At 33.1% G+C, this 14,068-nt stretch overlaps 2 protein-coding genes across 19 annotated transcripts in view; one reads left to right on the top strand and one right to left on the bottom strand.

The window, feature by feature from the left end:
- kcnab2a (potassium voltage-gated channel subfamily A regulatory beta subunit 2a) overlaps positions 1 to 8,211 on the top strand; it is a 140,265-nt gene extending 132,054 nt beyond the window's left edge. For 7 of the 12 annotated variants that reach the window (XM_058791612.1, XM_058791610.1, XM_058791615.1 and 4 more), the window contains one exon: positions 4,082 to 4,714. In XM_058791612.1, the coding sequence (XP_058647595.1) occupies positions 4,082 to 4,216 (135 nt within the window). In that variant the 3' untranslated portion in view covers positions 4,217 to 4,714. Of the gene's footprint in view, positions 1 to 4,081; positions 4,715 to 6,172 lie in introns of those variants that run through there. The other 5 variants (XR_009273399.1, XM_058791605.1, XM_058791609.1 and 2 more) reach the window with 5 other exon arrangements.
- Positions 8,212 to 9,787: 1,576 nt separating this feature from the next.
- Positions 9,788 to 14,068, bottom strand: part of megf6b (multiple EGF-like-domains 6b) — a 100,658-nt gene continuing 96,377 nt past the window's right edge. For 6 of the 7 annotated variants that reach the window (XM_058791601.1, XM_058791598.1, XM_058791603.1 and 3 more), the window contains 3 exons: positions 13,581 to 13,709; positions 13,372 to 13,500; positions 9,788 to 12,555 (listed from right to left, as the gene is read on the bottom strand). In XM_058791601.1, the coding sequence (XP_058647584.1) occupies positions 12,491 to 12,555; positions 13,372 to 13,500; positions 13,581 to 13,709 (323 nt within the window). In that variant the 3' untranslated portion in view covers positions 9,788 to 12,490. Of the gene's footprint in view, positions 12,556 to 13,345; positions 13,501 to 13,580; positions 13,710 to 14,068 lie in introns of all 7 variants that reach the window. The other variant, XM_058791599.1, reaches the window with a different exon arrangement.

Raw genomic sequence — 14,068 nt, 5'->3', positions numbered from 1 at the left:
AATTCTGTCACAGTTTCTTCAAGTTAAACCGGGCTGCTGTGAAAACCTTTTAGGTTTCTGTTTGTATATATGATGATAGTTTTACTCAAAAGAAACGGTAAAATGCTCATGACCTGACTCTCACAGCAGTTCTAGAGATGATGTTCATGTGTTCATGTACTCTGAAAGGCTGAAAATAGCAAGCGGTATGTGTGTAGTAAACAAAACTGCTTCTGCATCATTCATTCACACACGCACGCAGAACATGTAGGATTCATATTTAAATGGTATGTTTGTGGCTTAATATTCAGACACTAGTCCATATCGCCTTTTCATTTAGGTGTACTGACATACTTATGTATCCATCCAAAATTTGGCAAATTCCGTGTCATTCTATGTTATACAGTAAATTCCGTTTTTATGACTAGAATCTGCTATTCCGTCCGCGTTTATATGCTAAATGTAAGCTGGCTCACATTTCCATTGACAATTTAAGAGGCTAGCAATCATGGTGCTAACTAGCTCAACTGTGATGCTGTTTCTTCTGCCTTCTGTTGACCAGTTTTGTGTTATCATACGAGAATGTTGGTTATAATTTGATTTAACTGAATTTCAATTGTAAAATATTTTTACCATTCTATAATTATTCCAGTTCCAGTATTTCCAAAATTCCCCATCTTACCTTCCCATGGATAGTTTCACCCCTTTGCAACTCTTTTTCTCGCATGTTTCATTCATTATAATAATCTTCAAAAATTCTGAATAGGCCATAAATTAACTACACCAAAGTCACATGACTTCTGGCTTTATATTCAAAAACATTTTCCCTGAAAGTCTGTGTTCAAGTAGTTTGTAAGATTGTGATTATAAACACAGCAAGAAAAAAACACAAGGCTACATTACTTGATTTATTTGATGTTGTAGAATAGCTTGTTCATCACAGACCTTATTGACTTCAGCACGGTGGAACCGGAGGAGCTGATTTTGGATACATCATCCCTACAGCACTCTATTATTAGACATTAGAAGATATTTTTAACTGAAAGTTTTCCCAAACCCAACATAAAACATTGCCTAGCACTTAATAGTGATAGCCATTAACTAAAACATCTGTGCAAGAAATATCAAAATATAGGTACCTTCTATCAAATGAGTCTTCTCTGTGCTTAGCTGGCTGTGAGAAGCATTTGCATCCATTCTGATTCAAACTCGCTGCCATTTTAATCATGTTAACAGCAGTTTAACAATATAATGGTGTGCTTTCCAGTCTCAAATGTATAATCTGTTCGATTTTAATCACTTTATGAGCCCATTTTACAGCAAATCATGCTGTTCACAGAAATCTCTGTTCCTATGGGATGTTGTGTAAAGCTGTAAAGCCTGTCTGAGCAGGTGGGGCGGTGCTTAGCCAAGGGTCAATTGCTGGTTGTGAATATACTGTATGTGTGTGTATATATATATATATATTAGTATACATGCATACATACATACATACAGTGGGTACGGAAAGTATTCAGACCCCCTTAAATTTTTCACTCTTTGTTATATTGCAGCCATTTGCTAAAATCATTTAAGTTCATTTTTTTTCCTCATTAATGTACACACAGCACCCCATATTGACAGAAAAACACAGAATTGTTGACATTTTCGCAGATTTATTAAAAAAGACAAACTGAAATATCACATGGTCCTAAGTATTCAGACCCTTTGCTCAGTATTTAGTAGAAGCACCCTTTTGATCTAATACAGCCATGAGTCTTTTTGGGAATGATGCAACAAGTTTTTCACACCTGGATTTGGGGATCCTCTGCCATTCCTCCTTGCAGATCCTCTCCAGTTCTGTCAGGTTGGATGGTAAACGTTGGTGGACAGCCATTTTTAGGTCTCTCCAGAGATGCTCAATTACAGGCCTCTCTCATCTTTTTAAGTGGGAGAACTTGCACAATTGGTGGCTGACTAAATACTTTTTTGCCCCACTGTATATATGTATATGTGTGTGTGTGTATAGTCATGGCCAAAAATATCGGCACCCTTGGTAAATATGAGCAAAGAAAGCTGTGAAAATTGATCTGCATTGTTAATCCTTTTGATCATTTATTTAAAAAATGCATATATATATACAGCACACATATACATATATTATGTAAACGAAAACTTCAAATTACAGCACTGAATAATACATTTATATGGCCAAAATGCATCTAAAAATAGTGGAGGAAACAGAATGGGATGCTACGGGAGAAGTACGTGATCAAAGCTGCCCAAAACGTGACAATTCTTTATTTTAAACTTTAAGCCTATGCATTAGCGCAGTGGCTTGCCTTGTCAGGCGCTTTGACAGATGCGTGTGTTCTCAGCGCAAAAACTTTGTTTACGATCATATCCTTATCTGTAAATGTCACAAATTCACGTGAGCATTTCCATTTTTGCATAAAGTTCCGTCCTGACAGTCTGCGTTAAGTTTAAATCTTTACTGAATGAGCACCGGTGTGGCGGGCGCGTGATCGCGTGTCAGAGAGGAGAACAGTTAATATTCAGCGCAAAAACATTATTTGTGCTGAAATGTCTGTTTTTGAACGTTAATTTAAGATTTACAAGTCAACATGTAGTGCACGTATTTTATGAGAGTAGGAACTGTAAAGGGTTAACCGTGTATAGTTGTCTGAAAATAAATATCAGACGCTTCATAGCCACCTTTTACAGGATAAAGAAATTACTGTAAACGTGACTGTGATCAAAAAGTGAACACGTGTTACTGCAGAGCATTACTCTTACCTGTTGGTTAACACTGAGTTTGTGTTTTTATTCGTCTTTATTATCTGTATTATTGTCTTAATTTTTGATGAAGAGATTTAAACTGTAGGCCTATATACAGTGCTTAACAAATTTATTAAAACAAAATTATTTAAGGTTTATAACAAATTATGTAAGCTTTGTGCCACTGTTGCTCTAAATTAACAGTAGGCTATTGGCGTTTACTAAAATATTTTTTTAGTAACAGTAGACTATTTCTAATGCTATAATATAATTATTGCTGTTATCTATGAAAGAATGAAAGATCTATGAAAGATTTTTTCAGATACCCAATTAGTCAAAAAGTACCTAAACAATGCCAGCAAGAATGCATGCTGTTATGAAAGGCAGGCCATTTTTTTAAAATTATGTGAATAAATACTATTTAGTTGTTTCAGTTTGTTATTCGCCCAATAAATGACAATAACATATTTTTAGATTTAAACAATTCTTTGACAGATTCCTAAAATATTTGTGTTTTCTGTGTATTATGACAGGTGTTCTAATAAATTGTTAAGCACTGTTTTCATAGCATTCAGTTGGCATGCTTGTTTGAAGGACATTGGGCAGAATGTGGAAGTGTTTTTTTTTTTTTTTTTTGTCAATAAAATACAAAGATTTGCTGTTTTTATTTGATTAATCGGGGAAAAAAATAATCGGCCAACTAATTGATTATCGAAATAATCATTAGTTGCAGCCCTACTGTCAAACGATTAATCGCATCCAAAATAAAGGTTTTTGTTTACATACTATATGTATGTGTGCTGTGTATATATACTGTATGTGTGTGTACTTATATATACACATAATAAATATTTCAGAAAAATTGATTTGTTTATATATTAAATATATTTATTTATAATATAAATAATATGAATATAAATATAGACGTAAATATTTTCTATATACTATGTATGTATATATATATGTGTGTGTGTGTGTGTGTGTGTGTGTGTGTGTGTGTGTGCATTTTGGATTTATATTTAGGTTGTAATCACATTCATGAATAACCTGGAAATATAAATATTATAAATATATTTTATAAATATTCAGATATTAGTGAGTATGAATTAAAATATTTAATGAGCATTTTTTTAAATCTCAAAATTATTTATAAAAAATGAGTAAAGGTGTGCAAACTTTTTTAATTATTATTATTATTATTATTATTATTACATTTTTGCACATTTACATAAGAGAACCACTTTGTAAGATACACTTTTAACACCTGTGTGTGTGTGTGTGTGTATATATATATATATATATATATAATATGGAATCCACACTCAGTTTGCAGCTCTTTTCGCAGGTTCTTCCAAAGTTATCCTCCTCCATCGTGCACGAGGTGGACAGTATCCTGGGCAACAAACCCTACAGTAAAAGGACTACCGCTCCTAGTGTGGAACCGGACGAGACCGGATGCTCCACACCCACCTTTGCCTGATCCTCCGTTCGCTTCAGCTTTTACTGAATGAGTACCGGCCGCATGAGACGGGCAAGCACCCACAAACCCTGGAGAGCAAGACTTTTAGAACACAAAGGGCAAGAAACGTGAAAAATACACAAAACAAACAAACAAAAAAAGACATCACTGACTGAGGGGATGAAATGCAGGATAGAGAGCAATGCATTGAAGATAATGTGCTTACGGATTCATCCGTGTGGGTACTTTAAAACCAGATCATTAGGGTGATTAAGAACAAAATAAAAAAATGATATGCTTAACAAAAATTTTCAAAAATAACACGCTTGCTTGGTTGCTGGAAATATTCAGTTTTTCTCTTTGCTTTTTTTTCTTTTCTTTTTTTGTATTGAATGCATAAATGGAGCTCAAGCTAAAATAGGTGATCCATAGCCACTTCATGTGACCCATTTGGGTTTGCACACATCGGTGTCCTGGCCCAGAACTCTTCACTGTGTTGTCTGCGTTATGTATACACACGCCCCCTTTCGCAGGCAAACCAATAAGCACTTTAAGAGAGGAGTGGCTTTGTGAAAACTGATTTAAAAGCAGCTCCACTCTAGTGTGGAACGGGCAAAATCAATCGCTTTTCCTTATTCTGCACAGGGCATTGCTCTTCACTGTTTAGCCTCAAAATACAGCCCTGGCTTCTCGCGTGTCATTGCTTTGCTAACAGGGCCGCCAGAGATCACTCCATCAGATGTGCTTTTGGAGGGCAGCTGTCTGTGTGACTGCTGAAGATCGCTGCAGACTGAGGGCCATGAGCCTCGGAGGTCTTCCATCCACAGTAGCCTGCTCCCAGCACACATTTAGTGCACTGATATTACAGTTACACATGCAGATTTATTAGAGTTTAAGTGTAGATTGAATTATCTGAAGTACTAATCGGATAAGCATGCTTCAAAAGTATTTAATGCAATTACTGCAAAATTTTACATCTGAAGAGTGAATGTTAAGAAACGTCAAAACATGTTCTGGTCATATTTCACCTCAAAATCAATACCTATATACAATATAATATAAGATATACAAAATAATTCTACTTATTATTTTAGGACCATTACAATTGATTTATTAATTTAGTTGTGACCATTTTCATGATAATTTTCTCTACAAATTGTGAAGTGTAATGTTGTACTTTTAATTTTTAAAAGTGTTCTGGCATGATGTGTTACAGTAATATGATTTATTTTATATATATATATATATTATTTTTTTTTTTTTTTTTTGTCAATAAAATACAAAGATTTGCTGTTTTTATTTGATTAATCGGGAAAAATAATCGGCCAACTAATTGATTATCGAAATAATCATTAGTTGCAGCCCTACTGTCAAACGATTAATCGCATCCAAAATAAAGGTTTTGTTTACATACTATATGTATGTGTGCTGTGTATATATACTGTATGTGTGTGTACTTATATATACACATAATAAATATTTCAGAAAAATTGATTTGTTTATATATTAAATATATTTATTTATAATATAAATAATATGAATATAAATATAGACGTAAATATTTTCTATATACTATGTATGTATATATATATGTGTGTGTGTGTGTGTGTGTGTGTGTGTGTGTGTGCATTTTGGATTTATATTTAGGTTGTAATCACATTCATGAATAACCTGGAAATATAAATATTATAAATATATTTTATAAATATTCAGATATTAGTGAGTATGAATTAAAATATTTAATGAGCATTTTTTTTTAAATCTCAAAATTATTTATAAAAAATGAGTAAAGGTGTGCAAACTTTTTTTTAATTATTATTATTATTATTATTATTATTACATTTTTTGCACATTTACATAAGAGAACCACTTTGTAAGATACACTTTTTAACACCTGTGTGTGTGTGTGTGTGTATATATATATATATATATATATATAATATGGAATCCACACTCAGTTTGCAGCTCTTTTCGCAGGTTCTTCCAAAGTTATCCTCCTCCATCGTGCACGAGGTGGACAGTATCCTGGGCAACAAACCCTACAGTAAAAAGGACTACCGCTCCTAGTGTGGAACCGGACGAGACCGGATGCTCCACACCCACCTTTGCCTGATCCTCCGTTCGCTTCAGCTTTTACTGAATGAGTACCGGCCGCATGAGACGGGCAAGCACCCACAAACCCTGGAGAGCAAGACTTTTAGAACACAAAGGGCAAGAAACGTGAAAAATACACAAAACAAACAAACAAAAAAAGACATCACTGACTGAGGGGATGAAATGCAGGATAGAGAGCAATGCATTGAAGATAATGTGCTTACGGATTCATCCGTGTGGGTACTTTAAAACCAGATCATTAGGGTGATTAAGAACAAAATAAAAAAATGATATGCTTAACAAAAATTTTCAAAAATAACACGCTTGCTTGGTTGCTGGAAATATTCAGTTTTTCTCTTTGCTTTTTTTTCTTTTCTTTTTTTGTATTGAATGCATAAATGGAGCTCAAGCTAAAATAGGTGATCCATAGCCACTTCATGTGACCCATTTGGGTTTGCACACATCGGTGTCCTGGCCCAGAACTCTTCACTGTGTTGTCTGCGTTATGTATACACACGCCCCCCTTTCGCAGGCAAACCAATAAGCACTTTAAGAGAGGGAGTGGCTTTGTGAAAACTGATTTAAAAGCAGCTCCACTCTAGTGTGGAACGGGGCAAAAATCAATCGCTTTTCCTTATTCTGCACAGGGCATTGCTCTTCACTGTTTAGCCTCAAAATACAGCCCTGGCTTCTCGCGTGTCATTGCTTTGCTAACAGGGCCGCCAGAGATCACTCCATCAGATGTGCTTTTGGAGGGCAGCTGTCTGTGTGACTGCTGAAGATCGCTGCAGACTGAGGGCCATGAGCCTCGGAGGTCTTCCATCCACAGTAGCCTGCTCCCAGCACACATTTAGTGCACTGATATTACAGTTACACATGCAGATTTATTAGAGTTTAAGTGTAGATTGAATTATCTGAAGTACTAATCGGATAAGCATGCTTCAAAAGTATTTAATGCAATTACTGCAAAATTTTACATCTGAAGAGTGAATGTTAAGAAACGTCAAAACATGTTCTGGTCATATTTCACCTCAAAATCAATACCTATATACAATATAATATAAGATATACAAAATAATTCTACTTATTATTTTAGGACCATTACAATTGATTTATTAATTTAGTTGTGACCATTTTCATGATAATTTTCTCTACAAATTGTGAAGTGTAATGTTGTACTTTTAATTTTTTAAAAGTGTTCTGGCATGATGTGTTACAGTAATATGATTTATTTTATATATATATATATATTTTTTTTTTTTTTTTTTTTTTTTTAATAATTTATTCATGGAAATAAATCACACAATAATGCAAAAAAAACTTTGATGGTCCTAAAATATATACGTAAGATATTCAGTACAAAATTAGAATACTTATTAGGACCATTACTTTACTTTTTTTATTTATTTTATTTTTTATTTTTGGCATTGTGATCATTTTCATGATAATTATTACATTTTTCCTACAAGTTGTCTAATTTTATGTGTGTGTGGGGGGGGGGGGAATATATTTCTAATTACTGGAACGCGCATATGTATATCCTGCTAATATTTGTCTGTTTTTTTGTTGTTGTTGTTTTTATAAATGAGTCACAATGCATTACAGTAATAAGATTTTTTTTTTTTTCATTTTATTTTATTTTATTTTTTATTAGAAAAAATAAAAGTGAGAGAAAAATAATAATTCATGGGAAAAAAAAAAGGTATATGTATAAAAATATATAAGATATTCCATACAAACATAGATCACTTATTTTAGGACCATTACAATGTTTTTTTTTTTTTATTGTTTTTTTAATCTTAAATTTTTTTTTATTGTGACTTGACCATTTAAATGGTAATTAAGCACATTTTTCCTACAAATTGTCTTTGTTATACGTTATGTTATGTTATAATATATATATATATATATATATATATATATATATATATATATATATATATATATATATATATATATGTGTGTGTGTGTAACCGTAGTAATAAAACCTTGATGGTCCTAAAATATTGATTTTAGGGTGAAATATTATGATTTTTGTTTTTGTTTTTGTTTTTTGTGACACTCACCTCCTAAGGCAAATTCATTGATTATTAGCAACCAGTAGAAACATGGGGTGGTGGTAGCCTAATGGTTCTAAATAATGGGCTGCTAACACAAAAGTCGCAGGTTCAATCCTAAATAGAGGTGAAACACAGTTCTGCTTTATCACCCTGCAATCGGACGTCTATTAGTAGCAAAACCCAACAGCGATTTGACGATATTGTCTGCAGTGTAGCTGGGGCCAGCATAACTCCAGCGCTCACCTGTGGCCTTCCACAGCACAGCAGATGTTCCTAGCCAATAGGAAAGCGGACTGTTTAAACGGCATTCTCTCACCCACCCAATAGGAGCAAAGGCCTGTTTGTGTCAGCAGCTCAGGGACTGCAGTAGAATGTCTACGTCTGCATGTGTTCATGTGTGTGCGCGTGTGTATGCGAAATACATCGTTTGCTGTTTCTTCATCTCATTTCTGGACACTGGGCATTTCTTCTATATGTACCGGTGATGATACGTGTGGCTGAAGCCAAAGATTTATCCCACATCCCGTCAGTAACGTGACTCCCGTGTCCTCTTTCCCACGGAGAGACCATGGCTCACTTAGCAGCATGTATCTGCGCATCTTTCTTCACTTTGTATATTCACTCTGCGCTCTAGAAATAGAAGTACATATATACATACTTAGTGCAAGTATACATAGTGCACCTGGTATGAACGATAAGCAGTCTTTAGATCTTTTTTAATGGAGGTTGGTCGCCAGACGTTGATTAAAAATATAGTACTGAATTTCTTGTCGGCGTGCAGCGTTTAATCAAACCGTCCCTGATCAAGCACAAGGGAATTGCATGAGGTTCATTTGGAAAGCATGCAGCGGGATCCATGCGCTACATTTAATGCACAATTCATATCCGATAATGTTGGCGAGACTGACATTTTTGTACAATTCTGAAAAGACGAGCTTGCTGTTCTTCATGGTAGTGATTAAAAATACTCTAAAGATCAGAATCAAAGATATGGGAGTTAAGTTTGTCTTAGTATATCAACTCTATTCATGACTTAGATCAGCTTTAAACAGTTGAATGTTGAAGTTTGGTGTCCGTTCATCTCATCTGTGTGTTTGTGCGTCTCTGAAGAGCGTTTAGAGCCATGTACATTTCCTGATTACAATAACGGTGCAGTTACTCCTAACAGTCTCTGAACGATTTGCACTTTATTCGTTAGGCAGTTGCTTAATTGGAGATGATTCATTTACATTTATAGCGTTAACATCTTTTACTTTTTTCCCCTTTTAAAGGAATGTTTTAGGTTCAGGTCGATTCATGTCATAATTTCCAATTATGTTGTTAACAGTAATTTACTTAAAAGAGAAATGTACTTTTAAAAGCAGAGATGTGCAGCTATGTAAAGAGTTTTGAGTATTATGTGAAATTTACAACATTTACAGCATTTTTAGTTTTTGCATTGCATTGCATTGCAGTAATGAGAATTGTGGGGAAAATGAACTTAATGACAAATAATCGTCCTAAGAAACAGGCGTTTGGTTATTTCATGCAAAATATAACAGATATATAAATTATGGAAATTGCTTTGTGAAATTCACCCTATAAGACAAATAACTAAAATTTAAATAATTGATTATTAAAATAATAATAATAATAAAGAGAGCGAACAAAAGAAACAAGTAGTTGGCAAATGCTTACAAATAAATACTATAAAATAAATTGCATTGTTAATCTAAAAAAAAAAAGAGAAACATTAATTTATTTGTAAGCATTTGGCTGCGACTTAAATTACATTGAATAATTGTTGATTTAAACATAGAAATAAACAAAAATGAAGTGGTAGCCAAATGCTTACAAATAAAGACAAATTTGATTGATTTAAAAAATAAAATAAAAAGTGGTTGCCAAATGCTTACAAATGTGATAGACGTGTTTATGAACATTTTTATCACACTAATATAATGCTGAAGTGTTATGGTTAAACGTAAGAAATTATATTTTAATATTTTCTTGCCTCTTAAGCATAGAGCATTGCAAATTCATTAGTCAACAAGTGTTTTTTCTGTTTGTAATGTCCATAGAGTCTCACTGAAACTGAAACATTCCTTTGTTTCATTGTTGTACATTGAAATATCATCGAGATGAAACGGCATCTCTAAAGTGTGTTTGAGAACCAATGCGAGCAGTAGATTGGTGAACGGAGGCAGTTATTAGTTTAGTTTCAGTGTTGAGATTCATCACTGTGTTTGGATAACAGAGCTGCCGGATTCCCAGCGTTATCTGCGTTTGACTGGACTCGTGTATCGACTAATATTCTCATTTTATTAGTGTTGTACCTCGTCAGCGTGTTTCTGCTCTCACGTTGACTGCTTTGATAAGAATCGGAAACGTTTGGTGAAGACGACATGAATATCACTGACTGGTTTTCCATGCCTCCGAGCAGTTTTTTCTTAGTGATCTTTTAAGCTCAGAGTGGAATGGTTGGAAAAACAGGGAAAAGTGTAATTGTTATTAAATCTGTCCAGATCTGACAGATGTGAAGAGTATTGTTTTCAAGTACCATACTTCAGTTCCCGAGGAGATTATTTTTCATGTTTAATATTTTGCAAAGATGAAGACAAAAATATGATTTTATTTTTTTACCATTCTTTGTTGCCCTTCGGTGGTACTGACCTGAAGAAGATGATGATGATGATGATGATGACAAAGAGCAATTATTTGCACTGAATATGCATTTTGGAAAATTCTGTGAAATGTATACAATGGCAAGCTACATTTCCACGCATTGTGGAGAAATACTGTATGTCGAGTCAGATATATCTGTATATAGTTTGACCTTTGTACATATATATATATATATATATATATATATATACATATACATGGTCCTGATCACTCCAGCCTTTGGTTCTTTTATTTTCATCAAAAGGCATTTGCTGACTGCATTGTGCTTGAATCTGAATTTAGACATGTACAGCGCCAGTATCTATGAAATGACAACTATAAAATATTGACAAAAAAAAAGTCCGTTTGTGTCTTTTTGTTTTTTGCTGAGTTTCTTAAGAAATGCATCAATGTTGCTGAAGTTGCAGTATGTAACTTTTTGCTTTTCTATCGCTATTTTGGTTTGCATTGCTGGTAGTAACTGATTACATGTAATCTGGATTATGGAATCAGATTCCAAAAACTAAGTACTCTTAATTATATTACATTTTAAAATACTCATAATCAGACTAAACTTTATTGATTACATACAATAGCAATAAATTAGTCATAATGTAGTGATTGTCATTACTGCTTATATACATTTTCCTATTTTTTTCATAAGAAAATAAGATGTTAAACTAAGAAAATGGAAGCTGACATTTATTCTAAAGATTGTTTCACAAATACGGCCCCTGGATTTAAAAAAAATTGTTAAAAAAAAAACAAACAAAAAAAAAAAGAATATATATATATATATATATATATATAGACACCATTTGCTGAATTAAAAATATAGTGCTTTTTGAAATATTTAACATGCTTAAAATTTTTAAAAACTAGTATTCCAGGGTGGCACAAGTAAAAAACTTTTTCAACAGGTTCACATATTAAAGAGTTTGCAAAACATTTACAATTGTATATTTTACAAAACATAAATAAATTCAAATTTTATACAAAACAATCAAAAGCATGGAAAAATGTACCAGTTTCTATTTTTTTTTTTTCCTTCTAATATTAACATATAAAGGCCCTCTAATAAAAGGTCATCATAGCACCATCTCTAACATCACGAAACATCACTTCATGTAGTTTAATATCTTGCCATCCACACAGATGTTTCTTTATCAAACGTTACAGTCTGTCAAAGAGGTAAAACAAATACAGTTTGTGTTCAACTACTGATTTTGTGAAATTAGTAAACACCTGGGACTTTATGCAATGTCTCAATAATAGCTACAATCCAGCAGCGTAAACGAGTGCTCTGAATTCCAAAGGCACTTTTCTTTTCTTTTTCTTGTCGATTCAAAAGTGAATCTGACAACAGTACTGAAACACAGACAATATGAAAATCCCCTGAAAGCACACTGAAGGATGGAGTCTGAGCTGTGAGGAGCAGTCAGGGTGAGTAAAGTGCATCTGTGTGTTTGTGTCCCGCTGCTCAGTGAGAGTGTTAGCGCTATGAGGTGTTGAGCTGGGACTGATTCTCCTCTAGACGTCTGGAGTCGACCTCTGGAGGGACACCTAAGAAAATACAATTACAACCATTGAGATTACATTATATCGTATTTGACTAAATTAGTTATTACAGCTGACTAAAACTAAACCTAAAACCGTAAAAAAAAAAAACTTTAAAATACTTGTTAACTGAAATAAAATGTTAATAAAATTAAACATATTTCGGCTAAAATAACTAAAACTAAAATAAATATAAAAATAGACTTGAAAATAATAAAACAAAAAACGAAATTGCTAAAGCTAAATGTAAACAAAATTTAAAAAATAAAAACTATATAAACTTAAAAAAATGACTAAAAATGAAAAAATAAAATCTAGAAATAACTACAATGAAATTAATCGCATCTAAAATAAGTTTTTGTTTGCATGTGTACTGTGTATATTTATTATGTATATATAAATACATACAGTAAATATTTTGAAAATATGTACGTGTATTTACATGTATATTCTTATATTTTATGATATATAAATATATTTAACATATAAACAACATATTTTTCATAAATGTATACATGCATGTGTTTGTATTTTATATATACATAATATGCACCGTATACACATATATTATGTAAACAAAAACTTTTATTTTGGATGTGATTAATCGCGATCAATCGTTTGATAGCACTATGAAAAATACAATGAAATACTGTTTCATGAGATGTCACTGAGAATTGTGATTCTCAATTTTTGATTCATATGCAATAATAAATAAATTTAAATCTAAGTTTGGAGTTTTTCGCCTGAATTAGCCGAATTTTGTCTGAATTAGAATTAGAGACGGTTTATTTCAAACCCTGATTCTCTCTCAAGCAGGTTTACGTTGTGAGCACGTGAGGCCGATCCAGCCGTTCAGACACAGGCAGCGTCCGTTTCTGCGGTCACACTGAGCTCCGTTCTCACATTCACAGCTGAGCGCACAGTCGGGTCCGAACCGCGTCACACTGCAGTCTGACACAACACAGCACACATTACACACGCATATTCATATAGATATAATCATGAGCGTGCAGTAGTGTTACTGGACTCACCGCTGTCACACCTGACGCCCGTCTTTCCTGAGGTACAGATACACCTGCCGCTCACCGGGTCACACGGTGTGTCCTCCGCACAGTCACATGACCAAGAGCAGTTCAGACCAAACGTGCCCTGCTCACATTCTGAGGAACATTTTTTTTTTATTAATGTTTATTTTATTTCAAGTAACGAAAAAGCTTTTTAATGTTTTCATTTATTTTTACTTATTTTTAGTAGTTTAACATACATTTAACCAAAATGAGAAATGTTTCCTTGGCTATAAGCTGAAATAAAACAAGCTGAAATATGTTTTTTTTTTTGTATTTCAGTTATTGTTTATTTTAAGTATTATATTTAATTGCACAGTATTACAACTGTTTTATTATTATTGTATATATTATATTGTGTTAAGTTGTTATTATTATTGGTATTATTAAATATATAAAGTAGATTTTTATAATCTTTAATTATAAATGTTTTATACTGTATATAAATTTTGGTA

The sequence above is a fragment of the Onychostoma macrolepis genome, chromosome 11, assembly GCF_012432095.1.
Source record: "Onychostoma macrolepis isolate SWU-2019 chromosome 11, ASM1243209v1, whole genome shotgun sequence".
Lineage (NCBI taxonomy): Eukaryota > Metazoa > Chordata > Actinopteri > Cypriniformes > Cyprinidae > Onychostoma > Onychostoma macrolepis.
This window is presented reverse-complemented; position numbering and strand designations above follow the sequence as displayed.